At 42.8% G+C, this 21,124-nt stretch overlaps 1 protein-coding gene across 3 annotated transcripts in view; it reads left to right on the forward strand.

Moving 5' to 3' along the window:
* The window catches only part of WDR7 (WD repeat domain 7), a 754,216-nt gene that overhangs the window by 98,507 nt on the left and 634,585 nt on the right, over positions 1 to 21,124 (forward strand). For 2 of the 3 annotated variants that reach the window (XM_030192974.1, XM_030192975.1), the window contains exon 10: positions 1,871 to 1,999. The exons of the other annotated variant lie outside the window; for it this stretch is intronic. In XM_030192974.1, coding sequence (XP_030048834.1) covers positions 1,871 to 1,999 — 129 coding nt within the window. The remainder of the gene's footprint in view (positions 1 to 1,870; positions 2,000 to 21,124) is intronic. 3 annotated transcript variants of the gene reach the window in all.

Raw genomic sequence — 21,124 nt, forward strand, 5'->3', positions numbered from 1 at the left:
TCTAGGCTTGTGGCAATATGTACAACTGGGTATCCCCTGGTTGTGAATCTGTCTGACATAGGTTGGGCTTGTAGTTTGAAGTCATCAAAGTTAGAGCAGAATTTTTTTGTGTGTCATTGATCCTTTATTTATTGTATCCATGTATCGTTCTGATTCATATCCATGACTGTATGCCTTATAGCCATGGGACATTTAATGTTTGGATTAACTTTTTAATACACCTTTAACATTGCTTTTATTATACAGTTGCTGTTCCTGCACACACTCCTGTGACGTCCCTAGACATGGACGTTTCTGACTTTTGGCGATTTTCGAAACCAAAGACGTCCATGTCAAAAACGTCCAAATGCAAGCCATTTGGGCGTGGGATGAGCCAGCATTTGTAGTGCACTGGTCCCCCTGACATGCCAGGACACCAACCGGGCACCCTAGGGGGCATAGCAGTGGACTTCATAAAATGCTTCCAGGAACATAACTTCCTTACCTTGTGTGCTGAGCCCCCCCCCAAAACCCCCCAAACCCCACTACCCACAACTGTACACCACCACCATAGCCCTTACGGGTGAAGGGGGGCATCTATAGGTGGGTACAGTGGGTTTTGGAGAGCTCGCTGTTTCCTCCACAATGTAACAGGTAGGGGGGGTTATGGGCCTGGGTCCGCCTGTCTGAAGTGCACTGCAGTACCCATTAAAACTGCTCCTGGGACCTGCATGCACTGTCATGGACCTGAGTATGGCTTATATGGACACCCTAATTAACCTGCCGCCTAGGAATTCTCACAAATCAGCTTGTTCGTACCTAAACCTACATTACCCAGTTTTTTGTGGCCTCAAATATAAGACCACCTATGCATCCTCCTTCTCCTATCTCAGCACTCAATTGTGGAATGGGCTGCCTCAATTGGTCAAACTTACTCCTGATCACCCGACCTTCAAGAAGCACCTCAAGACCTTCTTTTTTGGTAGAGCATACGCTTCAAACCTGCCTGGCATCTCTTCCTTCTGAATGCCAACTGACGTAGCGACATATTGTTCACCACTACTCTTTCCCCTTTTCCCTCCCTAGCTATTTTCCTTTTCCTTTTACGACATTGATTGATTTGTTTGTTGAATTGTTGTATGTTTTTATAGACTGTTGTACGCCACATTGAGCCTGCCCATGGGTGGGAATATTGTGGGGTATAAATGCTATAAATAAATAAATCTGAGGCTGGTATGACTTATTTGTAAAGGTGTTTTTTGAGGGTGGGAGGGGGTTAGTGACCACTGGAGGAGTAACGGGAGGTCGTCCCCAATTCTCTCCGGTGGTCATCTGGTCATTTCGGGCATCTTTTTGTGCCTTATTCGTAATAAAAACACGTCCGGGAGAAACATTCAAGTGTTTGTCACGGACGTCCTTGTTTTTTTCGATTATGGGCCAAAGACGTCCAAGTGTTAGGCACGCCAAGTACCACCTTCGCTACACCTCCGACATGCCCCCTTGAAATTTGGACGTCCTTTCGACGAACTGCAGTTGGAGACGTCCAAAATCGGGTTTCGATTATACTGATTTGGACGTCTATGGGAGAAGGATGTCCATCTTCCGATTTGTGTCGAAAGATGGACGTCCTCTTTTGAAAATGAGCCCGATTAGTCATTTACTAATAGCATGCACTAATCCCATTAATTTGTATTGTGTGCAGCAGGGCCCATTGCTAAAAATGCTCATTGTTGCAAATAATATGCATGTGCTGTTAATAATTGACTCTCCTTAGTTTGCATCCTTTTTCGTTCTGTAAGTCATTTGTTCACTCATAGCTGTTTTTAGTTTTTTCTGTTGTGTGTTCCGTTTCCAACCTTATTTGTTTCTCTCCCTTTCAAATATGTAACAGGTAGAACTGGACTGTGATGAAGAAGCTGTTAGTCTGATTCCTTATTCTGAGCAGTTCTATGAAACAAGCAAAGCTCTAGAACTGTACACTCCGCAGATTTTAGTTCACATCCAGCCCGTTGATACAATAGTAAGATGCTGCTTCTTGGCTTGGCTTGTGTAACACTGTGTGTACTGTATGTAGTGGGGATTTTTCTGTCATCTCCATGTTTTGATATTCATAAAGATATTATAACTTTGGTCCTAATTTTGACATTTTGCTACTGTAACTTTAGTTTACTTTTTTCCCTGTTTGTATGTGGCTATAAATTTCATTAGGTAAAGTGCTAAACTCTTATCAGCTTTAAATTGAGCTAAAATTCAAAGTTTGTTCTGTCCAAATAAGCCTGTTTATAGTAATATTTACAATTCTATAATTCTGTAATGTTTACAGTTCTTTTATATATTATAGAATTATGCTTTACAAATCAATTGGGTATGACTTTTTGAATTTATAATAACTCCAAAATAAATTTTTATACAAAGGGAGCTGCATCAATATTCTGCAAATCTTCCAAGTTACTTCCTTATGAAGAAACACTGAAATGAAGTGTACCATGCAAGGCTTTGTGATTAGCCACGAAAAACTGGCAAAAACCAAAGTATTCTTATATATGAGCGGTATTGTGGACTTCTTATATAGTGGCAAAAAGTTAAGTTCTTTGACTTGCAGTGCTGCTGTTCATTCATTCTTTCCCTCCTATATGAACTTTATAATTTCTTATGCATGAATTAAAATGCAAATTTTTTTTTTTTTTACATTTGTACCCCGCACTTTCCCACTCATGGCAGGCTCAATGCGGCTTACATGGGGCAATGGAGGGTTAAGTGACTTGCCCAGAGTCACAAGGAGCTGCCTGTGCCTGAAGTGGGAATCAAACTCAGTTCCTCGGTTCCCCAGGACCAAAGTCCACCACCCTAACCACTAGGCCACTCCTCCACCCTGATACTTAACACAGTTAAGCTTTTTTCCAGTATATAAATTGAGAGTGAATGGCTTATATATTTAATTGAAAGTAGAAAATCACTTTTTAGTATTACTAATTTGCAGACTTTTTGCAGGTCTCATAAACACAGGAAAACAGTAAATGATGACAGACCATATGGCCTTTGCATTCTGCCCATAAACAAATCCAACAATATTTAGGCTTTAACTTATGAAACTAGTCAGTTGGTGGTGGGTTTGCTTGTGTGATGCATGAGTTTACTCTTAAGTGTTCTGTAGTTCTAACCTGCCTAAATAGAGTCCTTTTTTGGTGCCTAATTGAATGATGTCACAGTTCAATGCTATATTTAACATTGTTCAAAGTTTCTTTTATGTTAGTATGTGACAATCACAGGAGTGGTGGTTTTGTATGAGAAATTTAATATAGTATGGTTTATTGTACATTGCTCCAAGGGACAAATAAACTAGGACAACCTGGGCCAACGCTTTTTATATGCAAAGCTTAGATCTTCCAGAAGATGTCCAGCTGAGCACGTGACATTTTTTTTTTATTGTCCACAAATCTTTCCGTTTCCTTGGAAGAACAAGGATAAACCAAAGCACAATTCCTGGTTATCCTCTTGTTTCACAGATAACAGTGTAGGAGTCCACATTCTCTGTCCCACTTTGTAAATAAGAAGGTGTACTTACCATACATACTTGACTATAAGTTGAGAAATTTGTGATGAAAAATTGCTGTTAAAAATTGATGTCTTATTTACAGGTAACACCAGTAGCATTAACAAAATTAATCCTCCTCTCTTTACCCCTGTCATGCGCATAATGATGTCATCAAGCACGCATCCAGTCCCAACAGGTTTGGCCCTCTGCAGCCGCAAGCCTTCCTGCAGCTCCTCTCTTCTTTCACCATGGCATATGCACACTTGTGATTTTTTTTTTCCGGGTTCACAGTAGTGAATTGGCAGCCCCAGGCAGCCCTGGCCGTGCTCCTGTACCATCCTCACAATTGGGCACCTCCTACAGGCAGGGGGAAGAAACAGGGACCCGGCAAGGTACATTAAAAATGTATTTTTACCACTGTGCTATGTAAAAATTTGAAAACTACTGGTAAACACATTTTAACAGTATTCTAAAATATATTCGTGTCCAGTGTAACTGCAGTAAAAAAGGTGCTGCCATTCCCATCTTGCCTTTGTGAAATAGGATTAGTTCTTGCATAATTATGCTTGAAAAACAAATTGTACTTGTGCAACCCTTAGCTGGTGGGGGCAGCAGAGAGGGAATGCTGACTCTGTGTGGTGGGGTATGAGTAAGGCAGGGACAAGTCTATGTGTGTCAGGGAGAAAGACCTGTTGCCTGAGGGGGGGAGTACAATTTGACTGTGTGTGGCCTTGACTTATATACAGGTCTCACTAATTTTGGCAATTTTTAGTCTCAAACTGCTCTCGACTTATACATGAGATTGACTTATAGTTGAGAATATATGGTATGTACCAATTTCATAAACTTTCAAGATTTTTTAAAAAATTTATTTATGCAATTTAAACCATTTACAACCCAGCAAAAACACTTCTAGAGTAAAGTGATCAATAATTGAAAAATAGAAAACAATAATAAGCAAAATTCTGAATTACTGATTCATTCAAGTCCACAAATAAAGAATTCAGGATTTATAAATTGGAGGATAGTAAGGAATAATCAGAACAGCAGAAAATCTAGGAAATAGTCCTGCTGCTAAAGCACAGAAAATATATTTCCATATTGCTAGGCTAAACAATTGGTCCCATCCACTTTATGGAGGGACTTCACAGTGAGTTGTTTAGTGGCTAGCAAAGTAGTTAGATGACATGGATCAAAGCAAACATATTTCAAAGATTGATATCTAGTAATATGTTTACATGGATATTTGAGGAACATTGTAGCTTCCAACTGAATTACCCCAGGTCTCCCAGGTAGAAATTGTTCCCTAAAAGTTTCTAGGTTTCTCTAGAGATATCTGGAAAAACTCTGATCTTGAAACCATAAAAAGGCTTCTTTGTTCCTTAAAAAAAAAGTCTTGTAAGCTTATCTGGAGCAAGAGTTACAACTACAATTAAATTAGAGACAAGTGGAGATTCACTATCCAAAGTCTCTAACAAAGCAGAGACATCCAGTGGGCCCATCGACTCATAAGAACATAAGAGTAGCCATACTGGGTCAGACTAATGGTCCACCTAACCCAGTATGCTGTTTTCCAAACAGTGGCCAAGCCAGGTCACCAGTACCTGGCAGAAACACAAATCATGGCACTGTTGTTGAGTCCCCTGGTATAGCATCGGAAATAGGTGAAGTGCTGCCAACTTTAGTTTTGGTTTTTTTTCCTCTGGTAAGGCCAGCTATTTTTACCCTTGAAGAGATTTGGAAGATGATAGTGACACTGGGACAATCAGACGGCTATTGATTCTGTTAAAATTGGTAAAACAGGGCAGCATTTGAACTCTTATGAGTTCCAACTGACTGCAGTACAGAATTCTAGTCCAGTGCTAGAAACTCACTGGAAGTCTGTGGATGCTTTATCTGCTTCATTAGTTAAAAGTAATAGAACTTCAGAAAATTTGGAGAATATAGTTTGCAGAAGGAATCTTAGACTGATTAACTTTCCGCACATACCTGGTATTTCGGCTCAAGAGATGTTTAAACATTATATCCTTCAAGTTTTGAAAATTCCATCTCAAATGCTCCTCCTGTTTCTAGAGTTTTTTTTTTTTTTTTTAAATTTACTTACTGCAAAGAAAAAACTTTCAGCTGAAAAGGTAGAGGGTACATCCCCTATTTCTCAGGACAGATTAGATTTAACTGCTTTCTTAGAGTCTAAGGAAGTTGTAGCCATATATTCTGTAAGTACATAAGCCTTGCTCAAAGCCCACCTCTTCAATGTCGCCTTCGGCACCTAACCACCATACCTCTACTCAGGAAATCTAGACTTGACACTTGACATTTCGCCCATTAGATTGTAAGCTCTTTTGAGCAGGGACTGTCCTTTTTGTTAAACTGTACAGCGCTGCGTAACCCTAGTAGCGCTCTAGAAATGTTAAGTAGTAGTAGTAGTAGTAAGTACATTAGTACTGCCATACTGGGACAGAGTGATGGTCCATCAAGTCCATCCTGTTTCCAACAGTGGCCAATCCAGGTCACAAGTACTGGCAAGATCCAAAAACAGTACAATACATTTTATGCTGCTTATTCTAGGAATAAGCAGTGGATTTTCCCCAAGTCCATTTTAATAATGGTCTATGGACTTTTCCTTTAGGAAGCCATCCAAACCGTTTTTTAAACCCTGCTAAGCTAACTTCTTTTACTAAATTCTCTGGCAACGAATTCCAGAGTTTAATTTCACATTCAGTGAAGAGGTATGGTAGCCGTGTTAGTCCACTCTTAAAGGTAATCAATAGAAATCAAACAAAATTAAAACATGGAAAAGAAAATAAGATGGTACCTTTTTTTATTGGACATAACTTAGTACATTTCTTGATTAGCTTTTGAAGGTTGCCCTTCTTCGAAGAAGGGCAGCCTTCGAAAGCTAATCAAGAAGAAGGGCAACCTTCGAAAGCTAATCAAGAAATGTACTAAGTTATGTCCAGTAAAACAGGTATCTTATTTTCTTTTCCATGTTTTAATTTTGTTTGATTTCTATTGATTAGCGTTCAGTGAGGAAATATTTTCTCTGATTCGTTTTAAATTTACTACTTTGTAGCTTCATTGCGTGCCTTCTAGTCCTAGTATTTTTGGAAAGCGTAAACAAGCGATTCACTTCTAGCCATTCCACTCCACTCATTTTATAGACCTCTATCATATATCCCCTCAGCTGTCTTTTCTCCAAGCTGAAGAGCCCTATCTTCTTTAACCTTTCCTCATAGGGAAATTGTTCCATCCCCTTTATCATTTTCGTTGCCCTTCTCTGTATCTTTTCTAATTCTATTATATCTTATCTGAGATGTGGTGACCAGAATGGAACACAATATTCGAGGTGCAGTCACACCATGGATCGATACAAAGGTATTATAACATTCTCATTTTTGTTTTACATTCCTTTCCTAATAATACCTAACATTCTATTTGCTTTCTTAGCCTCTGCTGCACATTGAGCAGAGGGTTTCAAAGTATCATCAATGATGATGCCTAGATACCTTTCCCGGTCACTGACTTCTAATGTGGAAGCTTGCATAAAATAACTATAATTCGGGTTCCTCTTTCCCACATGCATCACTTTGCACGTGCTCACATTAAACTTCACCTGCCATGTAGATGCTCAGTCTTGTAGGGTCCTCTTGTAATTTTTCACAATCCTCTTGCGATTTAACAACTTTGAACAACTTTGTGTCGTCAGCTAGTTGTTTATCTTCTGTTTTCTTAAACACAGGTGAATAATAAACTTGAGTAAATGGTGGACTACATCCCTCAGGAGCATTCAGTATTTCTATGAGGTACTACTTCAGCATATCCCTTGGAGTAACCATAGAAAGATGAGGAAAATTATAGCTTCTAGAGGAATTCTCCAAAGTTTCACATTTTATGCTCAACTTTATTAATCTTTAATAATTATGCATGTATTGTTTCAGATTCCAGTATGGTAATGTCTTATCCTGGTTTAAGGATTTCTAACTCATTGGTCTTATTGTGTGAAGTTTCAAGGAGAAATATTGGAGATTTGGTCCCCAGCATCGGGGGTGCCCCAGGGCTCACCATTATCGCCAGTTTAATTCAGTGTTCTTATTTATTTTATTTATTTATTTGTAGCATTTATATCCTGCTCTTTCCCGCTCAATAGCAGGTTCAGTGCGGCTTACAAAGTATGGTACAAGTTTCACAGAGATAACACAGTGTGGTAAAAAGTATAACATAGATGACATAGTTATGTAGAGTAAGGCAATAGGGATATCGCAAAGTATGGTACAAAGTGTCACATAGATAACATAGTTATGCAGAGTAGAGCAATCGGGAGAGTTGTGGGGAAAGTGTTGGAGTATGTGTAGTACTAGTGGTGTGGTTTAGGTTCAAGAATTAAGTTTGGTCGGTTGGGTAGGCTTGTTTGAAGAGGTAAGTTTTCAGCAGCTTTCGGAAGGGTAGGTGTTCTTTGGTTGTTCGGATGTGTCGAGGAATGGCGTTCCAGAGTGGCTGCCTATGACGGAGAAGTTGGATGCGTAGTAGGTTTTGTATTTGAGACCTTTGCAGTTGGGGAGATGAAGATTGAGATATGTTCGAGAAGATTTATGTCTTCCTTGGGTCACAGTTTGGAGAAAGAGGGCTAACAAACTTTACTTATGCTAATGACATTACTTTAATTTTCCCTGTTAACGCTACTTTGCAGACGCTAACTGATACTGTTTCTCATTGTTTTTTTCCTTATTTAATTTCAGATGATGGAATAGCATCCAGCTAGTGATGGTAAAAAAACAAAAAACAAATTCTTATTAGTAGGGGCGCAACACAATAAAGAACTGAGATCAAATCTGCTGATTGATGGGAATTGTTTTGCGCTTGACAAATCCATAAAAATTTTGGGTGTTAACACTGAGTAATAAATCATCCATGGAGCATCAGATAAATTCTATAGTAAGGAGTGTGTTTTTCAGTATGATAAAATTAAGAGTAATTTGCAAATATCTAACAGGTTTCTTTCAATTAGTGGTGCAGGCTGTGATTCTTAGCATGCTCGACTATTGTAACATAATCTACTTGGGTTTACCAAAATATCTATTGAGAAAAGTTCAAACAGTTCAAAATGTGGCTTTATGCCTAATTTTCTCCTTACCAAAAACAGACAGAATTACTCTCTACTTTATTAAGACTCATTAAGACTGTTTAGGCGAGGATACTTTTTAAGCTGGGCTATTTGTTGTGGAAATTACATTTGGACAAGTTCCATTATGTATGACTATTCTTGTGCATTATTCATTGGCGAGTTTATTTATATAACTTCCGAAAATCTTCACTATTTGATTTCCCGAGTCCTAAAGATGTTACTAATTTGTTTGCCTTTGAAGCTGCAAAATTTTGGAACTTTATTGAGCCAAGCATTATTTTCTAAAGGAATCTTTGTTTAGCATATTGTTTATTTATATGGTTATCTTTTTAATTGTATATTGCTTTGTTCATTTACACAATTTTCATGTGTCACATTATGCATTTCCCTATATGTTTCATTATTTATTCGTTTACATATATTATGTTTGTTTTTATGTAGATTTTACAAGATCCCTGAGGCAGGCCTTTGGGCCGAAACATGGCCGTGTCGGGTTGTTTTTTAATTTCAATAAAGTTTCCTCTTTGGACCTACCTCACTGGTTTGATTCTGTTTCTCACGGTTTCTTGAGGTTTTTTCCTCCTTGTTGGTTTCCTTTACCAGTTAATCTTAGAAATATTACCAATTATACTATGTTTAAGAAAGGTTTAAAGACGCTATAATTGAATTTACTGTAACTGTATATCTTCTTCCATTTTCTCAGTCTGTTCCTTAGTTCTGAGGAGACTTCAGTCACTTTTTGTTCCAGATTCTGCATGTTCTGAGTTAATGCTTTGGTTTGAAGAATCATGGTATTCCTCAGTTCAATATTTTTTTGCCAGTTAACATCTAGAGTAATTTCAGCAGGTTTAGTTAAAAGAAATTGTGGGAGTTCTGTCACTGATATCAAAATGTGTGGTTTTTCAAGAGCTTGCTCACCCACAACTTTGCTAGCCATCATACCTCCACAAAAATATTCCACTTCCATCTGTAAACCATGACACTCAAAAGAGTAGGACCGTGCTGTGTCAGCCATGAGATCTTGCTTCCTCTCTCATTTAGAGATGTCTCTGGCAGCATTTGCTAGGAGCACGGCCCGAATTTCCATGAGTGAACTGCAGAATTCTAGCTGAGAAGGCAAGGCTCTAGCTTTTGGGCTCAAGTTGACCTCTAGCCCAAGAGACATGGTTGAACCTCCACTACCTGTCAACGTCTCAAGTGGACTTGCTTCCAAGGGTATACTTGGTGCTCCAGATTTCTCCAAAAATTTGTCAGTAGGACCCAGTGCAAGGATTTGACTTTGCCAAGGGGGATGAGCAGAAGCCTTTCCCCCAATCTTGACCATATTGAGGAAAGAAAAGTGAAATTGAAAGGCAAGGCTCTAGCTTTGGGGCTCAAGTTGACCTCTGGCTCAAGAGACGTGGTTGAACCTTCACTGCCTGCCAATGTCTGAAGTGGATTTGCTTCCAAGGGTTGACTTGGTGCTCCAGGCTTCTCCAAAAATTTGTCAATTGGGTACAATGCAAGGATTTGACTTTGCCAAGGGGGATGAGTAGAAGCCATTCCCCCATTCTTGACCATATGGAGAAAAGAAAAGTGAAATTGAAAGGCATAAACAAGAAGCCACAGTGTGTCGGGTATATCTGGCCATCTTGGATCCTAAGTTTCTAGATTCAAGAAATGGTACTCATCACTGGTTTATAGTCAAATTTTCCTCTTTCTTTCCCCTCTTCCCTGCTCAACCCCACAAGAAGGACATGGATGAGAACCCACTCTTGGTGACACCAGGAGACTTACTCATAGCCTAGATTTCCTTGGGAGAAAGACAGGTCTACAAAATCTTGAATGGCGTAAAACAGGTAAAAATTAATCAATTTTTTACTCTTTCAAAAGCGGACACTCCATGAAGTTACATGGACATACCTTTAAAATAAATGGGAGGAAATATTTTTTTTGCTCTGGAACTCATTGCCAGAGGATGTGGTAACAGGGATTAGTGTATCTGGGTTTAAAAAAAAGGTTTGGACAGGTTTCTGGAGGAAATGTCCATGAGATAGACATGGGGAAACTACTGCTTACCCTGTGATAGGTAGCATGGTTGTTGCTACTATTTGGGTCTGCGAGGTACTTGTGACCTGAATTGGCCACTGTTGGAAACAGGATATTGGGCTAGATGGAACAATTGTCTAACCCAGTATGGCTATTATTATGTTTTAATGATTTAATTGGAAGTACCACTTTCAGTATTGTATATTGCCTCTTAGCACCATGAATATTCTCAATATTTGTTGTTGTGATATTGGCACACCTGTGCAAATTAGGAGTGCACATGTATCGAGGGCCACCCAGAAACTGAGCCGGGCTTGGGGCAGGGCCGCTGCTGCTGGCTTGGGGCAGAATCTTCATCGCCACCGCCCCCCTCCCTCATGCCCGCCTGCCCGAATTACTTACAGCTGGCCCTGCCAGCTGCAGGCAGCGTGGCTTCTACCTCTGCCCAGCATTTCCTTCCTCTGCGGCTGCTTTCCTTAGGTTGCATATGTGCAGTCTCAAAACTGAGCATGTGCAGCCTGAGGACCCAGCAGCTGCTAGGCAGGCAGAGCAAGGGGGGCCTGGTGCTGAAGTTTTCTGTCTTCTGCTCCTGTTAAGACACGATCACCCGGGTCCCGTCAGGAGCCAGGAGAGAGAGACCCCTGTGCTGATCCCCCCTCACCCCTCGGCGGCTATGCATATATCCTTATCCTGGGTGATAAATTACTTATTTAAAGCATTTCTAATCCACTTAATTACTTAAGGGGTACTTTTACTAAGCTGCAGTAAGAGGACCTGTGTTAGCATTGGCGCATGTTTTTGACACGTGCTGAGGCCCCCTTTTACCGCAGCGGGTAAAAGGCCGTCTTTTCTCCTGAAAAGAAATGGCTATGCAGTAAATGAACCACTTACCGTGCATCCATTTTGGGAGGAGGGGAGCACTTCCACCCTTTGAGATGACGGCAAAGGCTCCTATGCTAACCTAATGGTAACCGGGCAACACATGGCGCTGCCCAGTTACCACCGGGTAAGCACCAGTTCTATAACCGGAACTGGCGCACACTGGGGGCGGGAACTATGGCTGGGCTCCTGCGGTAGCCTGGCAGTAGTTCCGAAATGGCAAATGGTAAGCTCACATTGGGCTTACTGCCACTTAGTAAAAGGGCACCTAATTAAAGTACAAGTAAGCATTCACACTGGATAAAACAGTCATAGTCACTTTTCAGGAGAGTACAAAAGAATCAATGCACAAAGCCTCGTGTCGGAGTTGCTAGAATTCATTACATATTACTCTAAATCCTGCTTAAGATAACCATGTCAATTGTAATTCGTAGGAGCTATGCTAAACATGACTTGAGCAAAAGTTCTTCTTCCATTGTAGAAGAAATAATAGTAAGTAGCATGGAAGATGTTGAGGCTGAAGCAAGCCCAGTGGTCCTTACATTCCCTGTGGCTACAAATCACTTGGGACATAGGAACAGTGCTTTTCAACCCTCTTCTGGAGGCACATGTAACCAGTCAAGTTTTCAAGATGACCACAATGAATAGGTATGAGAGAGTTTTGCATATGTTGATACATATATGCAAATCTATCTCCTGCATATTCATCATAGTGATCCTAAAACTCTGATACGAGACGTCCAAAAACATGCCTGTTTTTAAAACACTGACTGGTTAAGTTGGCACTAGACTCCATCACGCGTCATGTTGGATTGTGTCCCTGACCCGGCATTGGAACATTAACTCAGATGAGTAATTGTTAAAATAATTTAAATCTTAAAAAATAAGTAAAGAAAGTTTGAGGGTTTGAGGTTAAGCAATATTGAGATATTCAGCAGCTTCTTGAACAGTTGGTGCGCCATTTGCATTTTCAAGTATTTCGGCAAAACACTCCATTTCTTAGCACAGGAGTAATGGAAAGACGAGAAGATTGTTTTGTATTTGATGCCTTTACAATTTGGGTAGTGCAGGTTGAGATACGAACACGAGGTGGCTACTGCGTTTCTGGGTGAGAGGTCGATAAGGCGAAGCATATACTCTGGAGCTTGCCTGTAAATGATTTTATGAGTTAATGAGCAGATTTTAAAAGAGAGACGTTCCTTCACAGGCAACCAGTGGAGAATGAAACGCAGTGGGTGAGAATATTCAAAACGAGATTTTCCCAGGATTAATCTCGCCGCTGTGTTTTGGTAAGATCTTGACGACAGGAAACCCTTAATCCAGTGCAAAACACAACCGCCCACTCCAAATGTATCAAGTAGGTGTAATAGGAGTTCATGATCCACCATATCAAAAGCGCTGGACAAGTCAAACTGCAGTAAAAGAATCTTTTTTCCAACCGATATCTCACGTTTGAATTCTGACAGGAGAGTTACCAGCACAGTTTCGGTACTGTACTGAGCGCGGAATCCAGACTGCGAATGGTGCAGGATATCAAAGTTCGTCAGGAATTCATTCAATTGAGTGTTGACTATACTCTCCATGACCTTGACCAACAGAGGTATGGAAGCTACGGGACGGTAATTTGTGATGACATCAGGTTTAACCTTAGGGTTTTTCCGGATAGGCGTGAGAAGTATGCGACCATGGTCAGGAGGGAACAAACCCTTTGATAGCAGATAATTGAGATTAGTTGTCAAGTCAACTACAAAGCAGTGTGGTGCATTTTTGAACAAATGATTGGGACAAACATCCAGGCCACAGTATTTGCTAGAGAACTTTCGCAATGTTTTGGATATAGTTTCAACCGGAACATCACTAAAGGTTGTCCAAATGCGGTCGGCCGGGCAATGGTCAGCAGATGGTACCAATGAACTAAGGAAGTCATCCACGGCAAATAGACAACTAACTGAAGTAGGCCTTAGAGCTAAAATTTTATCATTGAAGTAGGTTGCAAGCTGGTCAGCTGGAGGAAGATCACCACTACAGGCTTCCTTCTTATTAGTATCTGGGAAGGAGGCAAGCAATTGATTCTGTTTTCTGGGGTCCTTACCAACAGACAACAATTTCTGAGAGAAGTATGAACATTTTGCTTGTTTAATTGCATACTTGTATTTTCGGTGACAATTTTTCCAGGCTTCAAGCGCTGTATCTAATTTCCGTTTACGCCAGGCTCTTTCCAGCCTCCTTGTCTTGGTTTTTAAGCCTTTTAGCTCAGTAGAGAACCAAGGAGCTGAGCTGCGGTTGTAAGAAGCTTTGAGATGCATGGGCGCAATTTGATCAAGCACTTTCTTACATTTGTCGTCCCAAGTCAAGAGAAAGTGGGGTGAGTCAGTTTGTTCCGCCCAATTAGTGTTGTATAAACAGTTTCAGAATTGTTCCGGGTTGATTAAACCTCTTGAGAACTACTTGGTGACTTTACCAGGCTAGGGAGGACCTGCGTTTAGCCAACTCAATGTGAATTGTAATTTGAAGTGGTCAGACCAGGGTGTTTCAAGCCATCTAATATTGGTTAAAAGAAAATTGGAGTCAACTTGGAATTTAAATGAGAGGAGATCTAATGTGTGCCCTTTAGCATGAGTTGGGCCAACGAAAGGGCAGATTAGATCCCATAGACAGAGGAAATCTAGAAATTGGATTGTATCGTGCGAGTTCAGGTTGTCTAGATGCGAAATGTGGCCATGTTGGGTGATTGCTTAATAAACTGCACATCTCTTCTGACAGGGTTTCAGTACAGAAACTTTGAATTCGTTAGAGGCTCAAGCTAAACATTTGTTGTCACAAGGCTATCAAGTTATTATATTGCAGTTTGACTTGCCATCTGCATTTGATTTGGATGTTTTAAGAGATTTGGGAATTGCGGAATATGTAATCCAGTGTTTTAAGGGCTTCTTGGTAAATAGAATTTAGAGGGTCTCTAAAGAATAAATAATATCTCAACCATTGGAGGCTCATAGTGGGGATCCCACATAGTTCCCCCCACCTCCTATTTTGTTTAATGTTTTGATGATGACTGGGTACATTTTTTGATTTTTCAAAAAATAAGTGTTTGATTGTAAGAAGATGACGTATAATTCTATTTCCATTAACAAAAACAACTGAAGATAGCATTATGGAAATCTCTACTTATCTGGAGATTATGGAACAACTAGTAAAAAAAGGCCCGTTTCTGGAAGAAATGAAACGGGCGCTAGCAAGGTTTTCCTTGAAGTGTGTATGTTTGAGAGAGTGTGTGTGAGAGTGACTGTGTGAGAGTGAGAGAGTGTGTGTGAGAGTGACTGTGTGAGAGAGAGAGAGAGAGAGAGTGAATGTGCAAGTGTGTGTATGTGACAGAGAGAGAGTGAGACTGGGTGCGAGTGTGTCTGTGAGAGAGTGTGTGTGTGAGATTGAGAATGTGTGCCAGGGGCGCCCCTTCTCCCTTCGAGTTCCAGGGTTGTCCCCCCTCCCTCCGAGTTTCAGGGTCCCTCCCTCCCAGTTCCAGGTTCGTCGTCCCTCCCTTCCAGTTCCGTTGTCCCTCCCTTCCTCCCTCCCTTCCAGTTCCAGGCCCCCTCCCTACGAATTTTAAAAGTCATCTTCACTTACCTCGTTGGGGTTACGTCAGCCGCCAGCAGCAGTAAAACGCGTGCAGGCTCGGCCCTTCTCTCAGCTGTGGTCCCACCTTTGCGGAAACAGGAAATGAGGGCAGGACCACAGCTGAGAGAGAGAGAAGGGCCGAGTCTGCACGCATTTTACCGCTGCTGCTGCCGTCCACCGTAACCCTGACTTGGTAAGTGAAGATGACTTTTACAAATCGGAGGGAGGGGGCCTGGAACTGGAAGGGTGGGAGGGAGGAAGGGAGGGACGACGACACCCTCATGCATGTGACAAACCAGGAAGTACGCTAACGTCACAACAGGAGATGGATACAGCATTACAGGCAGTACAAACCCTACAACCTTTCACTGCCACGGAGTCAGCTTCAGAACATTGGAGGTGCTTTTTATTATAGTAGATAGGTAGGCCTCTTGTTACAAGCTACAATTGAATTCAGCCAAGACTAAAATTTTGTATTTATTCCCTTCTACTAGGGTTCTATCCAATTTGGTTTTGAATATTCAGGGTTCTAATTTTTCTCTGGAAACTTCATTAAGGGTATTGGGGATTTGTTTGGACACCCATTTAACTACGGAGACTCAAATTTCACAATTAGCTAAGAAAGTGTTTTTCAGGTTAAGACAGCTCCAACGTATTACATGTCTGATGAGTAAATCAAATTTTCAGGTTGTGGTTCAGACGTTGGTACTGTCTCAGCTTGATTATTGTAATCCACTTTGTTGGATGCTCTCGTTCATTGTTAAGACATTTACAGATTTTGCAGAACACAGCAGCAAAATTGATTTGGGGGAGACATAAGTTTGATCACGTTACTCCTCTCTTGCGATCTTTACATTAGCTACCTATTGAGGCATGATGTAAATATAAGCTTTGTGTTTTCATTTTAAAAAAAATTTTCTCCGAGGACAAGCAGGCTGTTTGTTCTAACATGTGGGTCGACGTCTGCGTCAGCCTGGGAATTGGCATTTTGCAAAAGCAAAAATAAAGTTTTGCTACAGTCTTCTGGCGTGTGTGCACCTCACATGCGCAGACTGACTTTCTGCCCACCGCACGAACGTGTACTCAGGTTTTTTATTTTCTGCGACGAGGTGCGGCAGGTTCCTCCTGTGCTTCTCGCTGAGGCCCAGGAAAGAGTTTTCTGAGTGATTTTCGCGAGTTTCTTTGTTTTTGTTTTTTTTTATCTTGTTTAAAAAAAAAAAAAAAGAGTTTTCCCCTTCTTTTTAGTTCTTTGTCCTGTTTTAAGTTTACTTTGTTTTTCGACGCAGCCGGCCTTTAGGCCACACAGTCTGGTTTCTTCCCCTTTTTGTGCCTTTTTTTTTGGCACAATTGTATCTTTTGATTTCGCCGAGGTGGTTTTTCCTTCCATGTCAACAAGGACACCCAGCGGCTTCAAACGTTGTACTCTGTGCAACCGGACCATCTCAGGTACCAATACCCATTCCTGGTGTATCCAGTGCCTTGGGCCCAACTACAGCTCAGCTGCTTGTAGTCTGTGTCTTCGTATGAAGAAACGGACCCAAGTGTCTCGAGAAGCCCAGCGAGAGAAGATTTTTGGGCTCGGTCCGGTCCTTCGACATCGGTACCAAGGTCGGCGACGTTGGCATCGACATCGAAGGAGGCATCGACGTCGGGAGCAGAGGTAATAGCTGCTGAGAGACCAGGTTGCTCTGGGAGCAGTGAGGTATCGAGTGGGTCTCCACCTTTCTCAAGGCCTCCTGCTATGCAGGCCCCCCAGGACCGACCATCATCAGACTCGATCCCGAGGAGATGTGAGGATTCCACGTCATCCTCGGCACGAGGAGCCTCAGTGATGGGCATCAAGCGAAGGCGAAGAAGCACCGTCACAGATCTCCTTTGACACACAGTGCTGGGAGCTCTGGGGCACCCGGAATTGGCACCCGAGAAACATCAGCTCAGAGAGGACTGCTCTCCCTCTATACAGGAGGTGCCTTGCAGCTCGGTACCTGCTCCTGAACCTCAGCAGATTCTGCCACCACCAGCTGTTCCACCAACCCTGCAGCCTTCTCCGATGGTGGCTCTCAACAAGCGCATCCAGGCCCTGCTTCCAGAGCTTCTGGAAGGACTGCTGCATTGGTCTGCTTCGGTGTCGGAGGTGCTTGCGCCTTCCGTACCGTCTGCTGCAGCAGCGTCTGGCCCTTTGACTGCGGTGAGGTCCCCGTCCTTTGTGCTGCTTGCCACCCTTCGACGTCGGTGGAAGAAGCTTCGCTGCAGTCCATGTGGGCATTGACCTCTTGGCATTGCCATTGAGGACATCGATCCTCGGCGTCGAGGCAGGCTCTGTCTCTGAGTTCCCTGAGAGAGGTATTATCCGATACTGAAGAGGAGCTATCGTGGGAGTCAGAGGGAGATCCCAGATATTTTTCTTCTGATGAATCATATGGGATTTCCTCTGAGCCTTCCCCTCCACCTGAAAGGAGACTATCTCCTCCGGAGAGTCTGTCCTTTACCTCTTTTGTTTGAGAAATGGCTACTGCCATTCCATTCCCTATGGAGGTTGAGAATGAGCTTAGGGCTGAGATGCTCGATGTCCTGGACTATCCTTCTCCACCTAAAGAGGCTGTGATGGCTCCTCTACATAAGGTACTGAAGGAAGTCCTTATGTGGAACTGGTTGTTCCCTCTGTCTGGCCCCATGATCCCGAAGAAAGCTTATTCCCAAAATCGGATCCATGGTGAACCTGGATTGATGAGGTCTCAGAACCCCCACAATTCCATGGTGGTGGACTCTGCCCTCCAAAGAGCCAAGAGTACTAGAGATTATGCCTCGGCGCCCCCGGGCAGAGAAGCAAGGACCTTGGATTCTTTTGGGAGGAAGACTTATTAGGCTGCTATGCTCGCCACCCGAATCCAGTCTTACCAGCTCTTCACGAGTGTCCATTTACGGAACTCGGTGAGGCAGCTGTCTAGCTTGGTTGATGCCCTCCCTCCGGAGCAGGCTGAGCCTTTTTGCCAGGTGGTCAGGCAGCAGAAGGTGTGTCGTAAATTCCTGGCTAGGGGCGCTTATGACTCTATTTTGATGTGGCATCTAGAATCGCTGCTCAAGGTATAGTGATGCGCAGACTTTCATGGCTGCATGTCTCTGACCTGGATCATTCGGTCCAGCAGTGGATGGCGGATGTACCTTGCCGGGGAGACAACCTCTTTGGTGAAAAAGTAGAGGATTTTGTTGACCAGATCAAGAAACATAATGATGCTATGGATTCTCTCTCCTGCCAAACGCCTTCTGCTACAACCTCCTCAATTAGGAGGTTTTTTTTGGGGGGGAAAAGGAGTGCTCCTTATTCCTATGCTAGGCGTAGGTACACTCCAACTTCTCAACAGCCTAGTAAGGCTCAACCCGAGTGCACTCGTTCTCGTCAACAGCGTGCACCTAACGCCCCTATTGCTCCCCAGCAAAAGCAAGGGATGAGCTTTTTACTGGTTCCAGTTCAGCATAGCCACTGTTAAAGTGTCCATACTGGATGACTTGCCGGTTGGGGAGAGGTTAATGTTTTTTCACCAAAAGTGGCCTCTCATAACCTCCGACCGGTGGGTTCTTCAAATAGTCCGGTTAGGATACACCCTCAATCTGGAATCCAAACCTCCAAATTGCTCACCGGGAGTTCATTCTTACAGCTCCCAGCACAAATGCATGTACTTGCAGAGGAACTCTCTGCCCTTCTAAAGGCCCATGCGGTCGAACCCGTTCCACCAGGGGAAGAAGAGCTGGGATTCTATTCCAGGTACTTCCTAGTGCAAATGAAAACAGGGGGGATGCGCCCCATCCTAGACCTGAGGGCCCTGAACAAATTTGTACTCCGAGAAAAGTTTAGGATGGTTTCCCTGGGCACCCTTCTTCCCATGATTCAGGAAAACGATTGGCTATACTCTCTGGACTTAAAGGATGCTTACACACACATCCCGATACGTCCAGCTCACAGGAAGTATATTCGATTTTGGCTGGGAACACAGCACTTTCAGTACCGTGTACTGCCCTTTGGCCTGGCGTCTGCACCCAGAGAGTTTACAAAGTGTCTAGCAGTAGTCGCAGCGTCGCTACGCAGACTGAGAATGTATGTGATTCCTTATCTGGACAATTGGCTGGTGAAGAGCACCTCGGAAGAAGGTGCTCTGCAGTCCATATGAATGACTATTCAGGTGCTAGAGCTACTGGGGTTCGTAATAAATTATTCCAAGTCCCATCTCACTCCTGTCCAAAGATTGGAATTCATTGGAGCACTGCTGGACACAAAGACAACTTGGGCTTATCTTCCTGAGATAAGGGCAGACAACCTCCTGTCGCTGGTGTCCACAGTTCAAGCATCTCAGCAGATCACAGCTCGACAGATGTTGAGACTTCTCGGCCACATGGCCTCCACAGTTCATGTAAATCCCATGGTACATCTACATATGAGATCAGCTCAATTGACCCTAGCTTCCCAGTGGTATCAAGCTGTGGGGGATCTGGAGGATGTGATCCAACTGTCCACCGATTTTTGAAATTCTCTTCAGTGGTGGACAATCTGGTCCAGTTTGACCATGGGACGACCATTCCAAATTACTCAGCCACAAAAAGTGCTGACGATGGATGCATCCCTCCTAGGGTGGGGAGCTCATGTAGATGGGCTTCACACTCAAGGAGCCTGGTCCTTCCGGGAAACAGGTCTTCAGATAAACCTCCTGGAACTATGAGCGATCTGGAATGCTCTAAAGGCTTTCAGAGATCGGCTGTCCAACCAAATCATCTTGATTCAAACAGACAATCAGGTTGCTATGTATTACACCAACAAGCAGGGGGGCACTGGATCTCGCCTTCTGTGGCAGGAAGCTGCTTAGATGTGGCTTTGGGCACGCCGTCACGGCATGTTTCTCCAAGCTACTTATCTGGCAGGTGTAAACAACAGTCTGGCCGACAGACTGAGTAGGGTAAGCAACCTCATGAGTAGTCACTGAATATGGGCGTGACCCACAAGATCTTCCGAGCGTGGAGCCCCCCCCCCCTCGGCGGATCTTTTTGCCACTCAGATCAATCACAAGGTCCTTCAGTTCTGTTCTAGGCTTCAGGCCCACGACAGACTAACATCAGATGCCTTTCTCCTTCATTGGGGAACAGGCCTTCTATATGCGTATCCTCCCATACGTCTAGCAGGGAAGACTTTGCTGAAATTCAAGCAAGACCGCAGAACCATGATCCTGATTTTACCCTTCTGGCCGCGCCAGATTTGGTTCCCTCTTCTTCTGGAGTTGTCCTCCGAAGAACCGTGGAGATTGGAGTGTTTTCCAACCCTCATCACCCAGAACGAGGGGTCACTTCTACATCCCAACCTCCAGTCTCTGGCTCTCACAGTCTGGATTTTGAGAGCTTAGAATTCGCCTCCTTGGGCCTTTCAGAGGGTGTCTCCTGAGTCTTGCTTCCAGAAAAGATTCCATGAAGAGGTGTTACTCTTTCAAATGGAGGAGGTTTGCCATCTGGTGTGACAGCTGGATAAGGGTAATAAACTTTAATAAATGACTCAACAAGGTACCATGGCACACAGGGGTGCCGTCCTCAGGAGTTTGCACAAATACAAATAAAAGCATATCAATGAACAAGTAAAATGGATATATACATAGAGAATTGAAAAAGCCTATTTTATTCCTATGGGTGTGTTAGCATTTAGTGGTGCTAATTGTTAGCAGGCAGTAAATCCTTTAGCACACCTTAGTAAAAGGAGCCCCCAATTTCTAAAATATGCATTTGTGTACAAAATCTGGAATGCACTCCCTGAAAGGCTGTACTTAACACAAGACTATCTGTACCTTAGGAAGCAGGTAAAAGCTTGGCTTTGCAATCACACACACACACACACACACACACACGTTTATCCACTCCTACCCTAGCTGAGATAATAATAATATCAAAATGCTTCAACACACTATGGAAACTGAGAAGGTTGAGACTATTTTCCT

The sequence above is a fragment of the Microcaecilia unicolor genome, chromosome 2 (genome assembly GCF_901765095.1).
Source record: "Microcaecilia unicolor chromosome 2, aMicUni1.1, whole genome shotgun sequence".
In the NCBI taxonomy this organism is placed as follows: domain Eukaryota; kingdom Metazoa; phylum Chordata; class Amphibia; order Gymnophiona; family Siphonopidae; genus Microcaecilia; species Microcaecilia unicolor.